The sequence below is a fragment of the Notamacropus eugenii genome, chromosome 7 (assembly GCF_028372415.1).
Source record: "Notamacropus eugenii isolate mMacEug1 chromosome 7, mMacEug1.pri_v2, whole genome shotgun sequence".
Classification (NCBI taxonomy): Eukaryota; Metazoa; Chordata; class Mammalia; order Diprotodontia; family Macropodidae; genus Notamacropus; species Notamacropus eugenii.
The window spans coordinates 151484090-151511824 of NC_092878.1; the positions used below are offsets into that span (position 1 = coordinate 151484090).

Sequence of the window (27735 nt, forward strand, 5' to 3'; positions counted from 1 at the left end):
AGGCGTTTAGAGACACGAAAGATCTAGTCTACACAATGAGAGTATGAAACCCCCTGAGGTTTCTTATAACTCAAGTTCTGACTCTCACTCACAGTCATATGCCAGGAAGATTTAACAGAACTTTTTCTGTCCTGACTAGAGAATTTCCTCAGCTGTATGTTCACGGAGAAGAGACTCCTTCAGGACCCGGAGATGGAAAAATACTGTGACTACGAATCCATAGAGGTGCCAGACTATTACACCGGACCCCATGTCTCTTTTCCTCTCCTTCCTGACCATGCAACTGCCTTAGTGGAAGCCTTCAAACAGAAAAAAGTAAGCACATCAGGTGAAATGGATGATGATGCCCAGATCATGAAGACCCAGATGCCTTTTTTGTAGGAAGATGCCAAATTGAAGTAAACGACCCCAGACTGCCCCTTGTGTATTGAAGGCGTCAACTCAGGAGACCACAGTTTACTCTCTATTCAGCCAGCATTTTTCTAAAATAACACAGAAAAGGCCACGTCAATTAATGCAATACCTAATCATGTCTATGTACGTCTATATGGATTTGTGGACATATACATGCACATATGCATAGGTATATGTATGTGTATATAGGAATTATATATTTGTACACATACAATTGTATATTAATTAAGTTATATATGTGTATATATGCACACATGTACATATATATTTCTGTATTATACGGCATATTTGCATGTATCCGATATATAGACATACACAGACATGTATATATAGTACATACATATATGCTGTGCATATATGCTAGCATATACATAGTATGTATTTGAGTATAGACGTACACAGACATATCTGTACATATATGTACATGCCCACATTCATGCACATGCAGACAATATAACATCCATCCATACATATATACATGTGATATGTGCCCATATCCTATATGGCCTGAATAGTGTGCTATATTAGAAAAAGCATTGAACTCGGGATCCGAGGACCTGAGTTCAAAATCCTGTCTTTGCAATTTCCTGTGTGACTTTGGCAAATGACTTCCTGTCTCTGGATGCCATTTGATGATAAGAGGGCATAATAGTAAGTAAAGGAGAAAGCATTTGGGCCAACTGAGTCAAAGATCCAGAAGGGAATGAAATGTACACACTTTCAGATGAAAGGAGTGTAGGGATATCAGGTTCCAGTTAGGACTCATGATCTCTTAGAATTGTGACTATTTGGAAATAGCCAAATAGTAAATCCCAAGTGTCTCTTCACTGAGAAACGCCCCTCTTATCTTTCATCCTCTTTCCCTACCCACTTTTTCTCCCAGTAGCAGCTACATGCTCGTTATGTCTTAAATATTCTTCATGAGGCGAGGAATCATCTTGTACAACTGCCAAACATCAACCACATCTCAACCTGTTACAGTGAGGAGATCACAGTGTGTGGTAAGCAAGAGTTTGGTCATGCAGAGAAAGTCTTTATTGTTTGGAAGCATGAGAGGGGAGGATTTACACTGATCAGAACAAGACCTGAGGGTAGGGAAGCTGGGGAATTGAGGGCTGGGGAGCTGAGGGTATTATATATCGATAACAAAAGGGAAAACTGCTTACCCCAGTTTCAGTTAAAATATACATGGAGCAGGACCTGAATTCAGGTGATCTTCTCACATAGAAGTGAATTCAGTGATCCTGTTACCTAGAGAAACAGAAACGTTGACCTGCTAACTGCAGGTTCCTCCAACGTTTGGGGAGCAATTGGAGATCATCCATCTAGTATAATTGAGGTCACTTTGAGGATTTCATTTAAGGCCTTAAAATTAGAGCTTAAATTACAGGATGTTGAGTATAAATCCAAATATTTAATTTTAATTGATCTATAAAAATGTTTTTATCATTACTTTATGAATAAATTACATTATGGATTCATATTTTAAAATTAAAAAAAGAAAAGATACATGTAGCCTGGGTCCAGAGGAATGCTGATAAATGTTTAACAACCAGCTCTCCAGGAGGAGGGGGAGGAATTGTGTAAGACATGCTTTTAAGTTTAATCTGTATTAACATTTTCTCAAATCTGGAAAATGAAAAAAATGATAAATCAAGCCATAATTTGTGACATTTGCTCCCGCTCACAACTGGTTCTGCAGGCTGCTGGCTCTAGCATCCCTGCCTGGGGGTCCCCAAGATCAGGGACCACCACCAATATCTCTTATCAAACCAACCAGAAAATGCCCCCACCTTAAGGGAAAAGACATTTAAATAAATGGAGAGAAATATTTTATGCCACTCCCTCTTGTCTTCCACACTCTCCCCTTCCCATTCTAGCTCTTCTGGTAGAAGAGGGTACACATTTAGGGAACACATTTGAACAGATAGCACTCATGACCAGGACGATTCATCCATCTGTGGTTGCATTTTGATTGAACCCTCATCTGGGGACCAGTACAGGGACAGTTTGCTTGTTTCCCCTAAGAGCTTCCAATATGTTAGTCTGATGGCATCATCAGGCTGTGAGCTGCTTTTTTGCTGCTACTGCAAATTCCTGACATCCTAATCTCTCCACTGAATTGCCATCTGCTGATGTGCTTTGTATTCTCTTCCCCTGAACATATGCAGGTGTGGCTAATTGAACCTCTCACAGTTGCTCACTGGTACTGCCACCTGTTGGTTCCCTGCTGAAATGCAATCGCTATGAGACCCTTTTCCTCCTTGGGGATGGCATTTCAGCTTCAGGAGCTATCTGAATGTTTTGTCCCAGCCAGCCAACCACCCAGAGATACCCTTAAGTGTTAACTCTAACTTTTAGACCTCTTTTTTCTGCCTCAATCACCACTCCTTCAATTCACTCTACTCAGAGTAAGGGTGAAAAAATTCCTTCCAACTCCCAACTTCTCAAATTCGCCTGGAATCTTCACAGCTCTCTCATCAAGAAAACCACTGTATCATTGTATTTATTTACTTCTTATAGTTCTCTCTCTGAAAAACATTACATTCATTACCTCCAATTGTTGCTATTACTATAACACCAGAAATGCTATTCATTTTTTACTTATGGAAAAGCCAAGGAACCAATAGGTCAGTATGTGTATGGGTCTTTTATCTATTTAGAGTAAACATTAGAGAGAGTAACAAAAACCAGTTAGAACTGATTATTTTTCCTCTGCCTTTGTTAGGAGATTTACATGGCCAGCTGGACGACTTAATATTTATATTCTACAAGGTATGAATGTTAAATAAAACATGTAGATTACCTATTTTTTAAATGATGAACTGTAGTTAGAAAATGTTTTTATCTTATTAGAAGCTCTTACAATGACCTTGTAGTAAGTAACTTAAAATCTTGGAATCTCAGAATTGGAAGGGGACATAGAGGCACCTAGGCGGTGGGGTGGATAGAGTAAGAGACTTGAAGTCAGTATAGACCTGAGTTCAAATCCTACCTCAGATACTTACTAATTGTGTGATCCTGGGCAAGTCACAATCTCTGCCTACCTCAATTTTCTCGTCTATAGTATGAGGACAGTAATAGAAGTTCCCCCTGCCCCAAGGTTGTTGTGAGAATCAAATGGGTTAATCTATGTAAAGTATGTTGCAAACCTTAATGTGCCATACAAATGCTAGTTGCTTCTTCTCTTCCTCCTCTCTCTTCTCTTTCTTTTCTTCTCCTTCTCCTCCTTCTCCTTCTCTTTTCTCATCTTCATTAGCTGTGGCAAGGGTTGTAGAGAAACTTTCTGGGTTGTGTCTCCACAAGAGTGGCTCCCCAATCATTGTCTGTGGGAGGGAGACTGGTAATGAGGTTGGTCATCTAGAAGGTATTTCTCACCCAGGAGCTCTTAGGATTACCCTTGTGTTGAAAATAGGTTGGGCAATTGGCATTGATGCTGGTGGATCTCCTTTTCTATTAGGACTGTTCCCCTCAGTGACGGCCAAGGTTGACCATTGTTCTAGCAGCACTGCAATTCCTAGGGCTTCTGGACACTGGATTGTGGGCTGTCTCCACCAGCATCTCATGAGATGTGTATTGGTAATTTGTCCCACCTCCTGTCTCTCCCTCAGATTGTTTTGTGCTTTAGGTACGCTGGTTTGCCTGTCCATTGATGGCAGTTAGTTAGCAGTTGATGTTGGGGATGGTGCACCCTTTCTCCACAGGACAAAGGCTGCAGAGGACAGATTGGGAATATTCCCAGGGTTCTTGGGCTTATCCACCTGTCTGTGGCAATTGGGTTAATCATCAGTTTTGCTGGCTATGAGATGGGCAGCCACTTCTCAAAGGTTTGCTCAGCTCAATGAAGTTGGAGTCAAAAGAAATGGATTCAAGTCTTGGCTCTCTTCCTTAGTACCTTCTTTAGTACCGTGTCCAATTCATTTCTCCTCTCTGGAATTCTGTAAAAAGAGAAGGTTGTCCTATATAAACTCTATGGCCTTTTCGGGTTCTAATATGCTGATTCTACTATCTTATTACCTTAACTTTACTAAAAAGATGTAAAAATCAAGAGGATTTGTTTTCTTTCTAGAACCATCTTCCCTAACCTGGTGTAAGCAGTAGGCATTCTGTTAGTTCAAAATCATTGAGAAAAAGTACTTAGCAAGTTTATATTTGCATATAGTTGTACTCAGTATTGTTGGGCAGGGTTTTTATTGGGAGGAAAGGAAAGGTGTTTCCATCCAGGAGATACATACTTGAAAATTTAATTCCATTCAATTAGAAAAATTATTTAAATTTATTAAAATTATTTTAAATTACCATTTTAAATTAATTATTTTAAATCTATTTATTAAAATAAAAATAAATTCATTTATAAATTTATATAAAAATAAATATTTATTTAATTGATTATTTAAAATTTATTTATTAAAATAAAAAATAAAAATTGTTTATTAATTACCTACTGCATGGACAGCTAGGTGGCATGGTAGATAGAGTACTAGGTCCAGAGTCAGGTACACCCAAGTTCAAGCACAGCCTCAGACACTTACTAGCTGTGTGACCCTGGGCAACTCACTTAACCTTTTTTGCCTCAGTTTCCTCATCTACGAAATGAGCTGGAGAAGGAAATGGCAAACCACTCCAGTATCTTTGCCAAGAAAAACCTAAATGGGGTCATGAAGAGTAAGACCCAAGTGAAACAAATGAATTACAAAACCACAACACATGCCAAGCCTTGTGAGATTGGCTTTGGGGATACATAGACAAAAAAAAAAAGATATTTGTCCGCAAGGAGCTTACAATCTCCTGGAATAGTTTTGCACCTCATCACATGGTTCAGTCTTGAGGTTAAAATAGAGATGTTTATTTCAGCAGGCTGAGCCATTTGTTCTCCTTTTTTGAGGAATGACCCTCCCACTTCCCCAAGTTCCAGTTTGTCTCAGGAGTGAATATATGCAAGTTCATGGTGAATCTGAGTTTGTATGTATGTGTGTATATACACATAAACATATATCTACATGTAAACATATAAATATCACATACATATGTGTCACATTTGTGTGTACATACACACACATAAAATACTTTCATTTTTATAGTGCACTAAGGTTTGCAAAGTGCTTCACAAATATCTCATTTGATCCTCACTAAATCCTGGGAGAGAGATGCTATTTTTATCCCCACTTTACAAGGGAATCCTTTTCCAATATTTAATTCTAGTGCTTTCCCTTTATTGAGCATTTCTAATTCATCCTGTGTATAGCTGGTTTGGTCTGCATGTAGTTTCCCTCATTTGATTGTGAGGTCCACAAAAGCAGGGACATAGGATTGTGACAGCATACTACCATGCTATAAGAAATGATGAGCTCATGGATCTTGGAAAAACATGGAAAGACTTTCATGAAATAATGACGAGCAAAATGAGCAGAACCAAGGAAACACTGTATACAGTAACAGCAAAATTGTTTTAAGTGTGACTTCAAGCAAATAGGTCATTTTGACTATTATAAATACCAAATTAACTATAAAAGACATATGAAGAACGACTCCATTTGCATCCAGAGAAAGAACTGACAAATGTATAGAATAATTTTACACATACACCTACTTGTGTCTAATGGGAGCCATCTCTAGGGTGGGATGGGGGAGAGGGATAAAGGGGGAAAATTTACATAACTTTATCATATATTTAAAAGGAATGGTAACTTAGAATAGATTTGAAGTTTTATGTGCAATCATCTTTTTACTATGTTAGGTTATGAAATGCTTCTTTTATTTCATAAATTTAAAAAAATCACTAAAAATAATAAATAAATATATAAATGTTTGTTGGATTGAAAAAATAAAATAAAAAGCAGGGAATGTCTGTTATTTTTCTCGTGTCCTCACTGCTTAGCACCATGCCTTGCATATAATAGTCATTTTATAAACGTTTGGTGACTGACTGATGGACACAACCATATTTTGTCCGTCTGAAGCTTAGTTTGGCTTCCTTGTTTGTTGGGGTAGTATTGCACAAGTAACCATAGGACATTTCCTCCCTTCTTCTCTGCTTCTAAGTAAACTAAAATTTCTTGCTTTCACAATTTCAGAAATATCTGCCGATATTTTTCCCCTCTTGTTCTTTATTAGAATACCAGCAGTCACATGGATTTTTATTTTGTTTTTTGTCTCAAATAGAGCTTGTGCTGTGTTCAGGCATTGGGATTCACCTGCAAAATGCTCTGGTTTCTTTTAACCTTGCTTTTCTGTCCCTTTTCTTCTGACGATCTTTTGGCTCTGTTTTCTTGCCATACAGAATGGTCTTCCCTCCCCTGAGAGGTCTTATGTGTTCAACGGTGACTTTGTGGATAGAGGCAAAGACTCAGTTGAGATTTTGATGATTCTCTTTGCCTTCATGTTGGTCTACCCAAAGGAGTTTCATCTAAACCGAGGAAATCATGAGGATCATATAGTCAATTTACGGTATGGTAACAAAACATACCTACGTCTGTATGTACACATAGAATAATTTTGCGAAAAAGCTGATTTTTATAAATCTTTCAGTTTTTCCCTCTATGTATCCTTTTTAAAAGAATTATTTTATTCCAAATTTCACAAATATAAAACCCCCAAATATAGCTATATGCAAAGTAGAAGAGAAAAAGGATTATATAAGAAACTATGAATTTCTATTTGGACAGTTTTTTTTCTTTTAAATACTGTGTAATAAACTCAACTAGTTACTTCTAAAACTATCTTACTTGCTTTTGTTTCGTTCAGAACTTTCTCCTGTTCTGTTCTGTGTATTTTTAAAAATGCTTTGATCGTCCTCTTCTATTTTTTTTTGAAACAAGTTCTCCTATCCCATTCCTCTCTCCATGAAAGAAAGAAAATACAGTCTTTGTAACAAATGAGCATAGTCAAAGAAAACAAATCCACACAATGGCTATGTCCAATTGTCTGTCTCATTCTTTACCATGAGTCCATCAGCACTCTGTCTGAAGGCAGGTAACATGCAGGGGTCTGCTGGTAAATGCTGATAACTGTTGTAGAGTGGGGGTGGGGGAATGTATGTACAATACACTTTTAAGTTTAATCTGCATCATTAACATTTACTTCATCATTTTCTTATAAATATAAAAATTATCACCAAACAATGAATCAAGTCCTGACTTGTGGCATGCACCTATTTTCAAGGTGTAAATACTCACGCTGAAAATTTAACTCTCGAGAACCAGCCTGAGCGGGCAATAGCAGACCCCTAATGCATGCTTCACCACTGGTACTCTGGAATCATGGAATCATGGCTGGTCATAGCATCGATCAGAGTTCTAAAGTCTTTCCAAGTAGTTTTCTTAACAGTGTTGCTGTTCGGTATAAATTGTTCTGGTTCTGCTTGCAGACCACTCTACATCAAATCACACAAATTTTCCAAGTCTTATTGAAATCTTTTAAAAATTCCTTTAAAAAGAAAGTATTTCTCTAATTAACTTATCAGAGAAATGGGAATTAAAACAGCTTCAAGGTTTTACTTCATAGTTATCAAATTAGTAGAGCTGTTAGAAGACAGAAATAATATGGGAGGAGCTGTGGGAAGTTTGGCATATATAAATACTATCTGTTCAGATATAAACTGATCCCACCAGTTTGGAAAATAACTTGAAATTGTAGGAGAAGGTCATTCATACCTTCCCACACAATAATCCCTCTACTGTGCATGGAAGTCAAATACAAAAATAAAAGGTCTCACATATACCAAAATATTCACAGAAGCCCTTTTAGTCATAGTAGAAAAACTGGAAATGAATTAAAGGTCCACACGCTGGGAAATAGTTGAGCAAATTGTGATTTATGAATGTAGCATAATATGATTGTGCTACAAGAAATGGAGTCTAGGTGCAGTTCAAAGAAACATGGGAAGACTTGTATCAACTGATGAAGAGGGAAGAAAATCAAACTAGGACAATAATGGCACAATGACTACCATAATATAAATCAATAGTTCTTAAAATGTGGTCTGGAGACCCTTGAAGGTCCCAGAACATTCCAGCTGTCCACAAGGGCAAAACTATTTTTGTAATAATACTGAGATGCTTTTAATTTCTAATATGGTGGCTATCTATAGTCATAACTGATACAAACCAAAGCTCTGGTTTTGTCGTCAATAATTTTTTAGAGTAAAATTTTGGGAACTACTGATGTAAAGGAAAATAAATTAAAAAGACATCAAATAGGGATAAAATGCAGTGATGAATGTTGATCCTAGAAGATGACTGATGAAAATGTTGGGGAAACTTTCAGTAGAGAAGTAGGGGCATGGATGCCAAATATGGCATGAAAAAGTAGACATGGCTACTCTATTGGTTGGTTTTGCTTGACATGATATTGCAAGGGAGGCTTCTAGAGTTGTGAAAGGTACATTGGAGTATTTTTATAAATAAAAGACAGAGATATCATTAAACTTCAAAATAATATGAAATTACTCTTGTTTTTAAATCTAGATATGGCTTTACCAAGGAAGTGATGCACAAATATAAGGTACACTGGTTTTTAAACCTAAATCCTCTATTATGTAGAACAGGTTGGGAGCATTTCTCAAAGTCCATTACTTCACTCATTCATCTCTTCAGGTAAATGGAAAGAAAATACTGAAGATGCTGCAGGAGGTTTTTTGCTGGCTTCCACTGGCCACTATTATTGATGAGAAAGTCCTGATAATTCACGGTGGGATTTCAGACAAGACGAACCTAGAACTTTTGGAAAAACTGGAAAGGCACAAGGTATTGGCAGTATAATCAATCACTACAGATTTTCCCGTGATGCCAGATCTCTACCACCACTGAAGTTAATCATTATTAAATTATTACTGGCCATCCAGAAAGACTTTTAACTAAAAGGCCCACTGTGTCCAAATAATTTAGGCCTAAACTACTTCATGTCTGTTCTCTTGTTCACTTTGCCTGTGAAGAACTGGACCATGAGTCTTGGGTTGTTTTTTTTCAACCTACATCTGCCATTCTAAGAGTCTGAGGTCATTGGGAGAATGCGTTCCATCAAATGGAAGCGCATGTAGTAATAAAAACTTTTAAGGTTTGCAAAGCACTTCAGATATTACCTCATTGAATCTTCACCACCCTATAAAGTAGGTGCTTATAATTGTCTCCCTTTTTACTGATGAGGTAATTGAGGTATAGGGAGGTTAAGTGACTTGTCAACGAGCACAAATTACTCTAAAAATATGTTTTAAAAAATTTCATCCATGGAATTCTAATGGTAAACAAGACATTCTTAGAAGAAGAGATGAAGAGGGACTGTATTCCAGGTATTGGGGATAGCCAGTGCAAAGGCAGAGTGGTGGCAGATGAAGTTTCTTGTGTGAAGGACAGGTCACTTTAGCTGGACCAAACGTGAGCAGGGAAGTCATCTATAATAAGTTGGAAAGACAGTTTGGTCCAGGCTGTGAAGGATTTCAAATGCCCAGCAGATGAATTCATGTTTTATCCTAAAGAAAGCCAGTGGATTTTCTGGAGTAGTAGAAGGGTGTGTCAGACATGTACTTTAGGAAAATCATTTTGGCATCTATGCGGAGGATTGGAGAGGAAAGAAACTCAAGAAAGGGAGACCAATTAGAAGGCTGTTGCAATAATTTTTTTCATATTAATAACAGACATGTTTATTATTACATTATTATTATTATCACCAGTGCAGCTTTTAGCATCACTTGAAACATGTAGATTGTCCTAGAGACAAATCAGTTTTCCAGCACTTCTTATCGGATACACCTAACTCTAAAGCCATCATGAATTACAGGGGAGGGGTTTGGCTAAAGAAAAATAAATCATACTGCCCCTAACACGAATCAACTCTTGTTATAGAAGAAGAATTTAACAGCATTTATTATGGCAATTATGGTAAAAATAAATGGTAATTCCTATATTAACTGGCAAAATCACAGGTTTATGGCATGCATAGTCTGTTTTTACTTATATGAATGCACCTTTCTATACTTCTTGCATATACTTTTATAAACTCATTCACTGTAGCAGGTCATTTCATAGAAAGATTGTACTCAATTCATAGCATTCAAACTAAACTCTAAAAATATTTTAAATTAAAGCAATTGTCACTTTAAAAATCCCCACTGATATACAACTGTCAGGAAATATGTCTGTTTTTTTTAAAAAATTTCTACATTTAGACATGGCAGCAAAATAGCTATTTCAAATTAAGGTGCTAGAAGGGCAATGCACTACTATTTGATCCAGCAATACCACTGCTAGGTCTATATCCCCAAAACATTCAAAAAAACAGAAAAGAAGCAACATGTACAAAAATATTTATTATAATTCTTTTTGTGGTGGCTAAGAACTGGAAATCAATGGGATGACCATCAATTGGGGAATGGCTAAACAAGCTGTAGTATAGGATTATAATGGAATATTATTGAGCAGGATGCTCTCGGAAAAACCTGGAAAGACTTACATGAACTGATGCATAGTGAAATGAATAGAACCAGGGGAACACTGTACACAGTAACAGCAATATTGTACGATGAAGAATTGTGAATGACTTACCTAATCTCAGCAATACAATGATCCAAGACAATCCCAAAGAACTAATGATGAAACATATTATTCACCTCCAGAGAAAGCACTGATAGTGATTGAATACAGACAGAAGGATGGTATTTTTCACTTTCTTCCTTTTTCTTCTTTTATTCGAGTCTTCTTGTACAAAGTGGAAATGTTTTACATAATTGTAAAAAAATGAAGTAGTAAAAAAAGGGGGGCAATGCATCACCCATAAATAATTGGGATGGAGAATAGCTGGTTATCATCTTCCATGAAGGAAGAGTTAGGTTCTTAAGTTTCCACTAATTGATGAGGTTCGGAACTAGGGAGCTGGCTGAATGACTAGACAAGGGATTGGATGCTAAAAATATTATGGGTTAGAAACGACAACACCTGACAACTAAATGGATGGATGGGATGAGGGAGAATAAGGAATCAGGGTGGTAATGAAAAGGTTCTGAATCTAGGAGAGAGGGAGGTTGGTGATATTCACAATTGAGGGGTAGGTTTGGAGAGAGAAGATAATGAGTTCTGTTTTGGAGGTGATTTAAATGTCTAGTAGGCACTTAGAGAGGTGGAATTGCAGCTTGAGAAAGAAACTGAGACTGAATACAGGGATTTGGGAAGCATCATTTTGGTGAGAATAATTCAAAAACTGGAACCTGATGAGGTTACCACATGAGAGAGTATACAGAAGAAGAGAATCTCAGACAGAATACTGGAGATCACCCACAACTGGGGCTACATTGTCCAAGGTCAGATTTTAAGCTAAGTCTTTCTTCTAAGTCAATGGTTCTGAAACCTGGAGTCCACAGATCCCCAAGACGTCTATGGCTATACACATTCAATTGGGTATGGAAATCTATCTTACCTTACAGGAAAGTATGGGGGAAGGGGATAAGAGGGGGGGGATGATAGAAATGAGAGCAAATGGGGGAAGGGTGATCAGAAGCAAACACTTTTGAGGTAGGACAAGGTCAAAAGAGAAAATAGAATAAATGGGGGGGCAGGACAGGATGGAGAGAAATATAGTCAATCTTTTACAATATGACTGTTATGGAAGTGTTTTGCATGACTACACATGTATAACCTATACTGAATTGTTTACTTTTTCAATGAGGGTGGGTGGGGAGGGAGGAAGGGAGAGAATATGGAGCTTAAAGTTTTTAAAATGAACATTAAAATTGTTTTTACATGCAGCTAGGAAATAAGATATACAGGCAATGAGGTGTAGAAATCTATCTTGCCCTATAGGAAAATGGAAGGGAAGGAGATAAGAGAAGGGGGTATAATAGAAGGGAAGGCATTTTGGGGGAAGTGGTAAACAGAATGCAGGCTGTCTTGGAGTGTAGGGGAGAGATGGGTAGAAAATTTGGAACTCAAAATCTTATGGAAGTGAATGTTGAAAACTAAAAATAAATTAATTTTTAAAAAAGAAGTCTGTGGCTAGATTGGTTCATATCTGTGAACTGGGAAGGGGAGAAATGAATGCTTTATTTTTATAAACCTGTAACTGAAATTTATCATTTCTTTCAATTATTTATTTATTTTTGAGATAGTATTTTCTTTTTTTCCAGTTACATGTAAAGACAATTTTTAACAACCATTTAAAAATTTTTTTGAATTTCAAAATTTCTCCCTTCCTCCCTCACTTCCAACCTCCTTAATATGGTAAGGAATTTTATATAGGTTATATGTGCACTCATGTAAAACATTTTCATATTAGTCATGTTGTCCAATTATTTAAAAACATCATTCTTTGAAGAGTGTCACTAGACTTCATCGGAGGAGCTCATGACACAAAAATGGTTAAGAATTCATATTCTAAAATGTCACACTTTTCCTATACCAGGGTCTTGCCCCTCACACATCAAATGTTCCATTTGCTTCTCTCATTTTCTCTTGTGTCTCTTCTGACCACTTGTAGATTATTTCCACCATGAAGTATACAAGGAACCCAGAGAAAGAGAAACAGGTGGAGGAAAGCAGAAGCAGCTCACCCTGGTTTCCCCTCAAAAGCTACTCTGTGCCCTCTTCACCCCTACGTCTCAGTCCTCACAAGGGAAACAGGTCGGCCAGCATTCCCTGCAGCTTCACACCTAATCGGCAGGAGGTCTCCAAGAGGGTCCGAAGGTCGGTGCAATTGGAGCTGGAGAAATGCAAGCAGCAGGTGGGCTTCCCAGAATTCAAGGAGGAACCTTCGCTCCTTCCACCAGAATCAGAAGTAGACTCTTGTGACCTCCAAGGAGTCAATCAGGAGGAGTGGAAGCAGGTCAGTAGTGAGTAAGTCTTCTTGATTTTGTATAACAAAAGAATGGAATGTGTTGGACAGTAAGGATTGACTTTAGGCTTTTTTTTTTGTATCCCCAGCTCTTAGCCTGTTACATACTGAGTGCTTACCAATAAGAGTCAACAAGCATTTATTAAATGCCTACTGTGTACCAGCAACTGTGATAAGTGCTGGGTAATCAAAAAAAGGCAAAAGATAGTCCTTGCTCTTAGTTTAATGGGGACACAACATGCAAACAAGAGATAGACTGAATAAACTGGAGATTTTCTTGGATGGAAGGTACCAGTAGTTTTCCTCTGTTCTCGTTATGGTTAACAGTCATTGACCAAGCATTTACTTTGTTCCTAATATTCTGCCAAGTGCTGAGGATACAAAGAAAGACAAAAGACAGTCTGTGCATTCTGTCTAATGGGGGAGGCAACAGGAAAACAGTTACATACCAAAAAATTTATAAATTAGAGATTATCAACAAAGTACTTGAGGACAGAATGAAAGAGTGGCATGTTTAGTATCTATGTTACATATTTATCAATATTTACTATATTACAACATGATTAATGTGGAAATATGTTTAACATGATTGTACATGTATAAACTATATCAGATTGCTGCAGTCTTGGGGAGCGGGGAGGGAGAAAAATTTGGAACTCAAAATCTTACAAAAATGAATGTTGAGAATTGTCTTTATATGTAATTGGAAAAAATAAAATACTATGAAGTGCAAAAAAATTACTATATTGGAAATTTAAATATCCTAGTATTATTACAAACATAGTTTTTATCTTCAGGACCCCTTGAGAGGGTCATGGGAACCCCCTGAATGTCTTTGGACCATCTTTTGACAGTTACTGGTTTAAAGTTTTAAACATTGTCCAGCAAGTCCAGGAATCTTAGCTCACTGGACTGACATCATGGGCATATCTCTGGCTCATTTTGTTTGAGGTATTCAATTCTATCTTAAGAGTTCACTGCTAGCAGCTTAATAAGCCCTACACAGACTTCACTACTTTCTAATCCAGTTTTAAAGTTATTTGACTACTTTCAAAGTATTTTGTATGCTACCTAATTTATTAACCTAGTGTCCTATTCAGGATCATATTATTTAAATCTAGGTCTACCAAAGTGTGGTTCCTCTTAATCTAATATGAGTCCCCATTCTTACAGGTTAAGAATGGAATATTTATCCTTTATAATAAGATCCCGTTTATTTTCTTAAAGGGACTCTTTCTAGGTATTAGTTGGCCCTTTAGGTACAGTATTAGAAGCATTTCAAATAATTTCATTTTACTTTTGAGAGTAACCAACAACTAACTGTCTGGTCCATCTTGCAATAGAACTTTAAAAGAGAGGAATTTTAGTCAATATGTAAAATGTGTGTCCATTCAAAGGAAAAAAAATCTTTATTTTCAGGAAAGAAATGTATAATTTGGTTTGTCCATAGCTATATCTTAGAAATTATAAAATGTGGCATAGGAATATCCCCATAGCACTATGCTTTTATTCTTGAGGAAATCACCAGAAGTTGAGGAAGGGGGCATTCTTTGATTGAGGTCAAAGTCAACTTTAATCTAGACTCAAGAACTTGACCTTGGAAGTGAGTATCCTTGAGGTCAGTACAGCCAAATCATAAGTTCAGTTTTGACCCGGTGCCTCTGTCCTATCCTTCATGCATATTGGTCTAAGAGAGAGAACTCTCCAATTGAAAAAAAAATTATGATTAAAATCAAATTAAAATTCAAGACAGGTGAAGAGACAGTAAAATCTAGGGAATCCATCGATCATACTCACTTATGCAAGAAGGGTCCAAGACACATGTGCTCCACTTTGCTGCCATGCCAGCAGACCCAAGGAAAATCAAGCCACACAACCGCAATCCAGGCTCTCTGCAGGCACCAAAGCTGGACTGGATTACCGTTGGGGTTAGGCACTTTTATGCTGAGGTAGACAAAATCCAAACTGGGGACTTTACTGGATTACAAGCTCAAATATGAGCCAATGGTGACAGATATTTTTAAAAGCTCATACAATCCATAGTTTAAATTAACAAAAGCAAAGTCCGGAACATGGAAAGTAACAGGTCCACTCTACTTGGCTCTGGTCAGAACACATCTGGAATATTATGCTACATTTCTGGTCATACTATTTTAAAGAGCACACTGATAAACTGAAGCTTAGCTACAGTAGGACAGCCAGGACCCTGAGTGAATTTGATATGGTGCCAACAGTTGAAGAAATGTTTAATCCAGATAAGGGAAGACTTATGGAGGGCATGACATCCATCTTCAAGCATTTGAAAAGCCATCATTTGGGAAAGGAATTAGATTTGCTTTACTTAGCCCTAAAAGACAGCAATGGGTATATCTAGATGCAAAGAGTGGAAGTTTCAGAGTCAGATTTCATCTGGGACATAGGGAAAGTTTCCCCTTTTCTTTGCAGCTACCTAAAAGTGAAGGGGGCATCTTGGTGGCACCATGGATAGGGCACCAGACCTAGAGTCAGGGAAACCTAAATTTTAAATCCATCCTTAAATACTTACTAGCTGTGTGACCCTGGGCAAGTCACTTAACCTTGGATGTCTCAGTTTCCTCATCTGTCAAATGAACCAGAGAAGGAAATGGCAAATCACATCTTTGTCAAGAAAACCTCAAATGGGGTCACAAAGTCAGACTCAACTGAGCTGGCTGGACAACAGCAGTAACAACCAGAAGAGTGGAAAGGGCTGCCTCCCAAAGTAGGGAATTCCCCAAGAGTCCTAAAATGGAGGCTAGATATCATAATGGGAAATTCTGCGCAGTCACAGGTATGCCATTCTATTGCCTAGTAAAGTAGAAAGAGGACTGGATTTCAAATCAGGTCCCCTGAATAGGAACCCCAGTTCTGCTCGGTATTTTTTCACCTGTGGAATCTGGGGCAAATCATTGAACTTCCCAGACTTCCATGAGATTGTAAGTTCATTGAGGACAGAGACTGCCTTTTGCCTGTTTTTGTATCCCGGTGCTTAGCATGGTTCCTGGAAACCATGAAGTGTTTAATAAATGTTTATTTTTTGTTGATTTATTGATCCAATTTCCAATCATTATCACCAAACTAGCATTTACCTATCACTTCAAGGTTTGCAAAACACTTTATGAATGTCTTATTTTAATCCTCATGGCAACCCTCAGAGAGAGAGATGTTGTTAATATCTCCTGAGTCTGCGAGAGGTTAAGAAGCTTGACTTGAGTCACACAGCTAGTTAAGTGTCTGAGGCAGAATCGGAACTTCCTGACTTCTTAGGTTCAACATCCTATTGAATGTGCCATAACTATAAAATGAGAAGTTGTTCTAATTACTCTTTAAGGTTTCGTTCTAGCTTTAAATCTTAAAATTCTATGATTTTTTCAGTCTCTTCCAGCTCTGAAGAGCTGCTGTGCCTTTGATGAGTGCTCTGGGGCCATGGTTCTTTGGACAATCCTTTATGGTCATCCACTAAATCCTCAAATTCATTCTGTGTTGGATTTATTTTCTCATACGTTATTCTCTTCAGAGGGGGGCACTGAAGTTCCAAAAAAATCTCATTTGTCTGCACTAAGTGCTAAATTGTACCTCAAAACTGGACTGAAAAATTTTCTCTATCATTGTTAGAGCTGAGAATGGGAGTGGGTAAGGGATGGGGTGAGGGAGATTATATCTATGTAAAAGTGATGTGGGATCTTCCTTCCTTCCTCTTTCTTTCTCTCTCCCTCTTTTTCTTCCTTCCTTCCTTCCTTCCTTCCTTCCTTCCTTCCTTCCTTCCTTCCTTCCTTCCTTCCTTCCTTCCTTCCTTCCTTCCTTCCTTCCTTCCTTCCTTCCTTTCTTTCTTTCTTTCTTTCTTTCTTTCTTTCTTTCTTTCTTTCTTCCTCAGCCTGAAATAAGGAGGATCTCCTCTACCTTTTGGGAGAAATTCAACAAAACTCTTGTACCCTACTGACCTTCCCGTTCTCTGCATATATGGATAAGTATGAAGGAATGACCCAGGACAAACATGGTTTCTGATGGATTTCAGGTCGCAGATATTTTGTGGAGCGATCCCATGCCCCAGGAGGGCTGCAAGGCTAACACCGCCAGAGGAGAGGGTTGTTACTTTGGACCCAACGTGACGGAACAGATGCTCGAAAGGCACAGCTTACAGCTTCTGATCCGCTCCCATGAGTGCAAGCCGGAAGGTTATGAGTTCTGCCACAATCGCAAGGTGGGTGTCTTTGTTGCTTCTCCTTCGCTCTGGAGGAGGACCGATGTCATCATGAGGGTAAGGTCTTGACTTGAGTGTGAACTGGATTGAAGTGAGACAGGGTTGCGCAGTCGTCCTTCCTTCAGCCTCATTCTCTCCTCCCGCGTCCTGTAGGCATGTCCCTACGAGGCAGGGATAAGAGCCCAAGCTTGTAGAGCAAGCCAATGGGAGGAGAGTTCAGTAGCTTCCCCTCAGCACAAACAACAAGAAGAGCATCCAGAGTCCAAAAGAAGAGTGGGAGAGTGAATGGGAAAGTAAAGCTAAGGGTCCATCCTTTCTCTCCTGTTTTTCTTTAGGTGCTAACCATCTTCTCTGCTTCTAACTATTATGAAGTTGGCAGTAACAGAGGTGCCTATGTTAAACTGGGGCGGGATCTGATCCCGCACATCGTACAATATCAAGCTAATAAGGCCACCCACATGCTGACCATGAGACAAAGGTGAGGCTTCTCATTGGTAGATTGCCTAAAAGCTGTATGAGACGTGGCATGTTGGGGTGTGTATTTATCTGCATTCTGTGTTGTGTTTCTGAATCTAGAAGGGTTGGTGCTTAGTGAATAAGTTTTTCCTCCTTGTTTCAGTCTCTCTACATACCCATATATGGGCAGCTAGGTGGCTCAGTGGATAGGCTTGGAGTCAGGAAGACCTGAGTTCAAATCTAGCCTCAGATACTTACTAGCTGTGTGACCCTGGTCAAGTCACTTAACCCTGTTTGCTTTAATTTCCTCATCTGTAAAATGAATAGAAGGAAATGGCAAACCATTTCGGTATCTTGACCAAGAAAACCCCAAATGGGGTCACAAAAATTGGGACATGACTGAAATAACTGAACAACAACTACATATCTGGCATTATTGCTGCAGAAAGTTTTTGTATCTGAGGCCATCAAGGTTGGACAACTTCTGTGATGCAGACCTGGCAGAGACTGGGGTGCGCAGGCCACTAGAGAGAGTATTCTGAAGTCCTGATGTCCTTTCCCTTTAATTCTTTAATAAATGATCTCAGAGTAGAAACTCCATTACACTCAGTGTCTGATCTGAATAATTTGGAAAACAGTTTGCATTATGCAGATTTATTAATGGTACTGAGCCCTTCCAGTGATTCGGGCTCAGGACAGGAATGAAATGAGTCACTTGTGGACTATAAAATACAATAAAAATGAATTTGCTTACACTAAGAGATTAAAAAGGATACAATTACTAATTGTATGGACACTCCTCACTTCCATCTCCACATTCACTATGACAGGATGAGGTCACCAAGACATCCTATGGGACACTGTGAATTCTTTTATTTTTAATAATATTCTATTGTTTTTTCTAATTACATGTAAAAACAATTGCTTTTTAAATTTTGAGGTGCTAAATTCTCTCCCTCCCTTCCTCCTCTCTCCTCTTCCTGAGATGATAAGCCAATTTGATATAGATCATACATGTATAATAATACAAAATGTGTTTCCCTTATTAGTCATGTTATAAAAGAAAACACAGACCAAAAAAAAAAAATTCCACAAAAAAGGGGAAAAATAGTATGTTTGATCTGCGTTCAGACTCTATCAGACTCCATTTCTCTGGAGATGAGTAGAATTTTTCATCATGAGTTCTTTGGAATTGTCTTGGATCACTGTATTGCTGATTCACAGTTGATCATGGTACCATGTTGCTGTTCCTGTGAACAATATTTCCCTGGTTCTGCTCACTTCACTTTGTGTCATTTCATTTAAGTCTTTCTAGGTTTTTTTCCTAAAATCATTGTGCTCATAATTTCTCATAGCACAATACTATTCCACTGCAGTCATATAACACAACTTGCTCAGTCATATCCCACTTGATGGGCGTCCCCTCAATTTCCAATTCTTTGCCACCACAAAAATTGCTATTAATTTTTTTTATATAAATAGATCCTTTTCTCCTTTCTTTGACCTCTTTGGGATATAGACTAGTAATAGTATTTCTAGGTCAAAGGGTATGCATCATTTTATAACCTTTTGGGTATAGTTCCAAATTGCTCTCCAGAACGGTTGGATTAGTTCACAACTCCACCAACAGAGGCAAGCTTCAACAATGAATTCAAGTATATACAATATTTCAGTTTCAAAGATCCTCCTCATGGTAAAGGATGTTATATTTCTACCATTGATACTGCATGTGTATTTCTTTTTAGAGTTTAATTAGACCAGAGTTCTGATATTGGGAATAAATTTGACTAAGAATAATTTAATTTCTGAATCTACAAGCAATTACTGTTACTATAAACTAGTATTATCAAGATAACCACTTACCAAAAACCTGAGGAAATTCCATAATGATTACTTATCACTAAAGGCAAAATGGATATTTCTGTCAGATTTAGTAACAGAGATCTTTTCTGGCTACTTGAGAATTACGTCAGACCAGATCATACTAGGACTACTCAGGAATATCAGGTTAGCCAAAACAGTACAGTAATTACAAATGACGGACAATTAGACAAATACATAAAACAGCAAAGGGGAAAAAAGTTTTGCAGCCTTTAAGTCTCACCTTGAAGGTGCTGAGGCATCACCTATTATTAATTTTTTCCTCCAACTTGGGAAGACAGAAGCTTGCTTAGATCAGAAAGCAAATTCAAAATAAGTAAATTTAATTTTGTGAGAATGTTTTTACCTTACCATGACATTTTCTTCTATGGATGAAGAACTTAATAATTTAGGAAATTTAGAAGCAAAATCACCTAAAATAAAAATGTAATTTTGCAGGAATTAGGATGAGAAGATAAGGGAATAGTCACCTTGCCAGCTGAGGCAACTGAGGTTGACCCAGTGACTTACCCAGGGTTATACACCTTGCAAGTGTGTGTGACAGAATTCTAACGCAGGTCTTCCTGATTCCAAGTCTTCCATTCTGAATATTATATCACCTCGGGGAATATATAATAAAATAAGAAGAAATGCTTGTCACCTTCTCTCAAAGATTAAATTATGTCTGTATCAATAGTGATCTTGACATGCAGAATATTTTTGTGTGAAAACAAAATTTCCTTTATCTTGTTCTAAAATTTCTGTGCCTCCCTTTTATATCCCTGACCCATCCAGCTCCCCAGATATCATTTATTAGTTTGATTGACATATTTCAAACCCCAAAGCATTTCTGAACAAATTTCTTTGGGAAGTGCTGCTGCAGAATCTTGTGGCTATTTTCCCCTCAAAAACTTGAGTCCTTGGAAGTTTGGAATGTATTTGTAATGCCCAGGAGCCAGGTGCATGCTGGTAAATATTTAACAACTGACTTTCCAGGAGAAAAGCATAACAATGCATGCTCAGCACTCTTTTAAGTTGAATCCCCATCATTAATATTTTCTCAATCATTTTCTCCAATCTAAACAGTCAGAAAAATAGCAAATCAAGCCTGGTTTGTAGCAGTTGCTACTGTCTGAGGTGCAAATACCCTCAATGAAAATTTAACAATCAGCTCTTTCCATTGAGCACAAACTGGCTCCAGCATCCTCTTGCCAGGAGGGTAAACTTGTCATAAGCTCGTCTTTGAAAATGTTCCCTTTTGTCTCACCCTCCCTAGAATCAGCCGAGTTGAGGAGTCCGCTCTGAAAGCGCTTCGAGAGAAACTGTTTGCTCATTCTTCATCACTCCTTGGTGCATTTAAGAGCTACGATCATGATGGAACCAGTGAGTGAACCCAAAGCTATAAAGTTGGGGTCTATCTATCCATCTATCTGTCTGTATATCTATCTCTGCCTATCATATCTGCCTATCTATTGATTTATCTATCTGTCATATCTATCTATTTATCTGCCTATTGATCTATCCTTCTATTTACCTTATCTGTCTATCTACCTATCTCTCTGTCCATCTCTATCATATCATATCATATCAATCTATCTATCTGTCTATCTTTATCTATCTACCTTGAGATGTTATGGCTAGCAGAATGTAAATCCTGAAGCTGTCTTTAGGCTGAGGGGGGATGGACCCAGGGTCAATGGGTATTGACAGAATAAGATAGCTGCCCTCAGTGGGCTTCTCTAACTCCCCAGTTTGCTGTTCCTTCTTTTTCTCCATTTAAAATCCTCTACTTACCCCACAATAGGAACTGGGCCAAATAAAAAATAAAAACTCATTGGGAATAGGGTGCCGAGCCAAGTGTTCTGAACTTGGAGCCAGAGGACTTCAGTTGCAACCTTGGGCAAGTCACTCTCTGATCCTCAGGTTCCTAATCTGTAAATATCTGTGAACTCCATGTAAGCATGGACTCAAGGGCCTCCAAAGGCCTTGCCAGCATTTTCTCTATAAGCCTACGACCCTCAGTCTGGCATTTAAAGTCCCTCATAGTCTGGCTTCTGCTCATGTTTCCAGGCTTTTATTATATTACTCTTAAGTTATGTTATATAATCAACTTACATGGTGATATATTATATCTCTGTCTCCCCTACCACCCAGCTTCTACACTCCTTACCCATGTAGACAGTGAGAAAGCCATTCGATCTTTTTGAGCCTCAGTTTCCTTATTTGCAACAAGGGGATAATTGAGACTCTGTACTTACTTAAGTGGACAACAAGGCCCTCCATTAGGCATGAACCAAAGCAGGCTTGGCAGGCACCCATGTAGCATGAGGGAGGTGGAATGAATGGCTTTGAAGGCGCTTTTAAGCTCTAAATCTATGATTCTGAGTGACTTAGGTGCAGTGATGAGATGAGATTCACACCCAGGATTTGGGACTCCAAGTCCAATTTTCTATCCTGTTTTCCATCAGAGTTGTTCATAGATACCTGGGGCTCTCACAGACCCTTTTAGGAGGATCCAGGAGACCAAAACTATTTTCATAGTAATACTAAACTAGTTTAATTTCTAGTATGATTAAACATTAGTAGATATAACCTACATAAAGAGAAACTCTTTGGGATCTTCAGTGCTAGAATGTAAATACCATCCTCCTTGCCCAAAACATTTCTCTATGTAAAAGGATATATGGTAATTCTCTATATGGTACAAGGATGTAGGGACTATTTCAGCACATGCTTACAGAAAGGATTTCTATATGACGTGGATATGTTCAAGCTTCAGTCTTTCTGTCCATGCAGATTTCATCACGTTGAGTGATTGGTCAGCTGCAGTGGAGTCTGTGCTACACCTGGGCTTGCCATGGCGGGTGCTGAGGCCACAGCTGGTGACTCACACGACTAATAACATGTTAGAATACAAGTCCTGGCTGAAGGATTTAGCTAAGGAGCAACTGAGCCATGAGGTAAGATGTCCTACCTTCCACCTCCCCACCACTTCCAACTCCCCTTCATGTGATGTCTTCCCCCATTAGAAGGTAAACACCTTGAGGGCAGGACCATCTTGCTTATCTGGACTTGGATCTCTAGAGCTTAGCACAGTGCCTGGAACATAGTGAGCACTTAATGAATACCATATCTATATCTATTATCTATCCATCATCCTTATCTATTCATCATCTTTATCTCTTATATCACATCATCTCTATCTATGTCTACCTATGTCTATCCATCTCTCTGTCTCTGTCTCTGTCTCTGTCTCTGTCTCTGTCTCTGTCTCTCTCTCTCTCTCTCTCTCTCTCTCTCTCTCTCTCCTCCTCTCCCTCTCCCTCTCCTCTGGAATACTGTAGTTAACAAAATGTACTGTGAAGCTATCTTAAAAAGGGCCAGGTAACCAAACTCAAAATCTTGTCTTCTCTCTCACTCCTCCCACACACCAATCAATCAGTAAACATTTATTAAGTACCTACTGTGTGCCAGACACTGTGCTAAACAGTTAGGGATTCAAAAAAAGGGAAAAATCTCTGCCTTCAAGGAGCTTACAATATAATTGGGGAGACAATGTACAAACAAATATATGCAAAGTAAGCCATATACAAGATAAATGGGAAATAACTAACAGAGGGAAAGTACTGGAATTAGGAGGAGCTGTGGAAAGATTATCCAATCATATCTCCTTCTACTTACACTCAGCTGCCACTCATCACCTCTCACCTTAACTGTTGCAGAAGCCTCCCAACTAGTCTTCCTGCTTCAAGTCTCTTCCTACTTCATTCCATCCTCCACTCAGCAGCAGACAAAGTGATTTCCCTAAATGCAGGTCTGATCAGGTCAGCCCCTCACTCACTAAACTCCAGTGGCTCCCTATTACCTCTGGAACAGCTCAAAACTCACCTTCTGCAGGAGACCTTTCCCACTCTCTTTCCTCCTCTCCCCAGTGCCTTTCTTATGAGGTTATCTCCTATTAAATTCATATATATCTTCTATGTACAGTTATTTGTATGTTATGTCACCTCATTAGACTGTGAACTCCTTGAGAACAAACAGGACCTATGTTTTCTGCCTTTCTTTATACTCCCAAATTCTGAGCACAGAACCTCATTATATAATTAATATTTATTGACCAGATGACAAATAATCCCTTGTAACAAAGAATTAAAAATGGGGGTGGTACTTCAACAAAATTAAATAATGCACCAACTAGGTATAATAGTATATGCTGCATTCTACAACCGGGGCCCCCCACCCTCCAACCCAGCCTCTGTAAAAGAGAGAGGGAGGTGAGGTGTACCTATATATTTAGAACAAGATGATACATACATTATTTGTGCAATTGAGGAATCTTCAGGTTTTTTCCCCTCAAAAAGGAAATTATCACAGTTACTGATCACCAGATTCATTCATTTCTTTTTTAAAATAGATTTTTGGTTTTGACATTCACTAGATTTCTCCCTGTCCTTTCCCCTTCCCCTTCCAGAGTGTCATCCCTGATAACAAAGAATTTTTTTCCATTCCAAATCTTACAATCACTTTGATTACATTATAATTTTTAAAAATTCAAGATACTCCTTAAGATTAGACCCCAAAGGAAAGTGACTTGTGTCTTGCAGAACATTCAATCCAGTTTGCTGGAAGTGCTCTACAGAAACCGATCCAACCTGGAGACCATATTCCGGATCATAGACAGTGATCATTCAGGTAAACGTATAATTTATTCAATGCACTTCTGGAAAATGGCCTGAATTTTACCAGTTCTAAATCAGTGGTGTCATACTCAAATAGAAATGGATCTCTCTGGGCAGAGGGTGGGGAGGAGGGGGAGAGGAAGGCTTTCCCTATAGAATCCACTACTAAGGCAACAGAGGAGGCTTAGATGGTCACTATTCTCTTCTTTCTTTGAGGTCTGCCAAAACTGACTAATGCACCATGCATTAGGGATAGCTTATTATGGTTCTAAGTGGAACTTCTTAAATTTCTTGTAATCCTGGGGTGCTATGCGCAGACTGGTACACAAGAAGCATGTTCATTTGTAGTATCCCAGGGGAATGGCCAACTGGAAAACTTCTGACATCTTCCGCCTAATTTTCTCCCTTTTTATATTGAAAATTAGAAGCATACAAATGGATACAATCATGAGGTACTCACCTCAAACCCATCCTATTAGTGAAAAAGGGAAAATTAATTCTTGGAGGGGCTTTAGAAAGATAGAAATACTAATTAGATATTCATTCCAATACTAATTTGATCATTTCAAATCAGATACCAACTTGTTACAGATTTACACACAAATACACAGAGGATTCCTGGGATATATCTCACATGGAGGGGCACATATAGAGTGTTAGAGCCAGATTGAACTGACTCCTGAGACCTGATTGTTACAATTTAAGTGTGAGGACTCACACCTCAGAAATCAGCCAAAACTACAAAATGGAGCTTGATTTAGCATCATATTGATTTTTTCAGACTTAAGAAAGTGATGGAGAAAATGTAAATGATACAGATTGCACTTAAAAGTGTGTGAAGTATATATATATATATATTTTAGAGACTCAGTTAAACAGACACAACCCACACATGTGTACACATGTCAAAAGTGTACACAGAGGGAACATCCCTAATCAGAGCACACAGGTAGAGGAGGTACACTTGTAGGAAGCCCAAGTGGTAAGAGTTTGAATCTGACACTATCAAGTCACCGATGTTTCCTTGTAATGTCATTAGACCACTGTTGTTAGACCTGCTTCCCTATGGTCTCACAGTCTCCATCATTCCTTGTGGAAATTACTATTGAGAACATGTGTGGTTACTGCCCGACATTCCTCTGCTGCACATTCACCAGCTTCTGACTCCATTGAAATACTTGGATGACTCTTCACACCAGGGACAAGGTTGCTATGCTCTTTTAGCTTAGCACCTATAGAATTTTTTTGTTTGTTCATTTGTTCTTTTAGAAAAAGTGAATAAGCAACACCAACACCTTTTCCTCACTGGATTCTCTTGTCTCTTTCCTCCATAGGGCTCATCTCATTTGATGAATTCAGGCAAATTTGGAGGCTCTTCAGTTCTCACATGAATATTGACATAAGTGATGAAAGCATCTGTGACCTGGCTCGGAGCATTGACTTCAACAAAGATGGAAACATAGACATCAATGAGTTCCTTGAGGCCTTCCGCCTGGTTGAACAGTCTTACTTGGAGGACAAAGACTCAGAGTTGAAGAGCTTAGAGACTAGCGACAGCAGTTGTAGTAGCCAGAGAATCCATTGACCATGGAATCCACCAGTCAAAGTGCCTTAGAAGAATAGCCAGCCTCCTGGGATATCTCTTCTGATTCACTCTGTCCCTCCAGCTTCTCCACTACCTGCATCCTCATCACCACTTTAAAAAAATAATCCTAGGGTTTGTTGGAAAATTTGAAGAGCAAATAGATTAGAGAAGAGTATGGAAGTGGAAGAAGGTTTTGTAGATGTTCCTCGTTACATTGTCAGCTTCTTCTCCTACCAGGAGGTCAGTTTTTAAAAGGGAATAATCAAATGAATGAATGAATAATCAATCCATGCCAATGCAATTAGTCCAATAAACATTTTCACTCTGATGTATTTCTCCAGATGGAAGACTGTTACCTAGGCTTATTCCACTGTTTTTATCAAATGAGATAATATTTGTAAAGAGCTTAGCACAGTGCCTGGCACATTGTAAGTGCTTAATAAATACTTGTTCCTTCACCCATTCCCCTTCCTTAGGAAAAAGGAATTTTTCAAATTCTGCTTTAAAAAAAAGGAAGAAGCCTTTTTCAGCCAAGATGGAAAAAAAACAGCAGCTAGCCTGAGCTCTCTGTAAAATCCCTCTGATCACCTTTAAATAATGCCATAAAACAATTCCTGGAGCAGCTGAAACCACAAAAGAACAGGATGAGATAATTTTCCAGCCAAATACAACTTAGTAGGTTGGTAGCAATACAATCCAGTACAGGCCAGGCCAGCACAGCCCCAGCCGCAACAAACCAGAAGTTGGCCTGGGGAGTCACTGAATGAGCAGCAGCAGCAGCTCTCCAAAACTCTCATCTGTAGATAGCAAGGGGGTTGAACAACTGGTCAGAAGGTGATTACAGGGGTCTCTTTGATAGTACAGAGGCAGGACTCTGTTGCTTTGCTGATACTTGGATCTGGATCATAGTCTTGGGAGGCAGTCTTAGGGTGAAAAGGAGCACTAGCACACCAGAGTTTGCAGCTGGAGTGGGACAGGGACCCTCATCATAGTTCCAGGGCAGAAAAGAGTGCTTGTGTTCACTCACAGACAAGAGTATAGGCCAGGAGAGTAGTAAACACACCTCTGCTTAGATCAAAACTCCTTGGAAAAAGTGAAAACTTACAGGTCCCTAGATGTATCTCTGAAAACAGCTAAACAAAACCTCTGAAAATTGGGACAATGCATATTCTACCTTGGAAGCAGAACCCTACTATAACAAAGAGTTAAAAGTCAAGAAATAGACTGAGAAAATGAGCAAACAAAAAATTTCTGACCACAGAAGGTTGCTATGGTGACAAGGAAGATCAAAACACACACACAGAAAAAGACAACAAAGTCGAAGTTCCTTCATCCAAAGCCTCCAAGGAGAATATAAATTGGCCTCAGGCCATGGAAGATCTCAAAAACAATTTTGAAAAACAAGTGAGGTAGAGGAAAAATTGGGAAGAGAAATGAGAGTGATGCAAGAAAATCATGAAAAATGAGTTAATAGCTTGGCAAAGGACACAACACACACACACACACACACACACACACACACACACACACACACACACACCCCTTGAAGAAAATAACACCTTACAAAACAGACTAGGCCAAATGGAAAAAGAGGCACAAAAATTCACTGAAGAAAAAACTCCTTAAAAAGTAAAATTGGCAAAATGGAAATGGAAATACAAAAGCTCACTGAAGAAAATAATGCCTTAAAAATTAGAATTGAGCAA

General features: G+C 38.5%; 1 protein-coding gene across 1 annotated transcript in view; it reads left to right on the forward strand.

Annotated features, from left to right (window-relative positions):
• Positions 1-26384, forward strand: part of PPEF2 (protein phosphatase with EF-hand domain 2) — a 34334-nt gene extending 7950 nt beyond the window's left edge. Inside the window, exons 4-16 of the mRNA XM_072624128.1 lie at positions 140-315; positions 1301-1415; positions 3143-3189; positions 6695-6861; positions 8880-8916; positions 9009-9158; positions 12877-13221; positions 17264-17449; positions 17785-17927; positions 21042-21148; positions 22562-22725; positions 24370-24457; positions 25779-26384. Of these exons, the coding sequence (XP_072480229.1) occupies positions 140-315; positions 1301-1415; positions 3143-3189; positions 6695-6861; positions 8880-8916; positions 9009-9158; positions 12877-13221; positions 17264-17449; positions 17785-17927; positions 21042-21148; positions 22562-22725; positions 24370-24457; positions 25779-26029 (1976 nt within the window). The 3' untranslated portion in view covers positions 26030-26384. The remainder of the gene's footprint in view (positions 1-139; positions 316-1300; positions 1416-3142; positions 3190-6694; positions 6862-8879; positions 8917-9008; positions 9159-12876; positions 13222-17263; positions 17450-17784; positions 17928-21041; positions 21149-22561; positions 22726-24369; positions 24458-25778) is intronic.
• The last annotated feature ends 1351 nt before the right edge of the window (positions 26385-27735 follow it).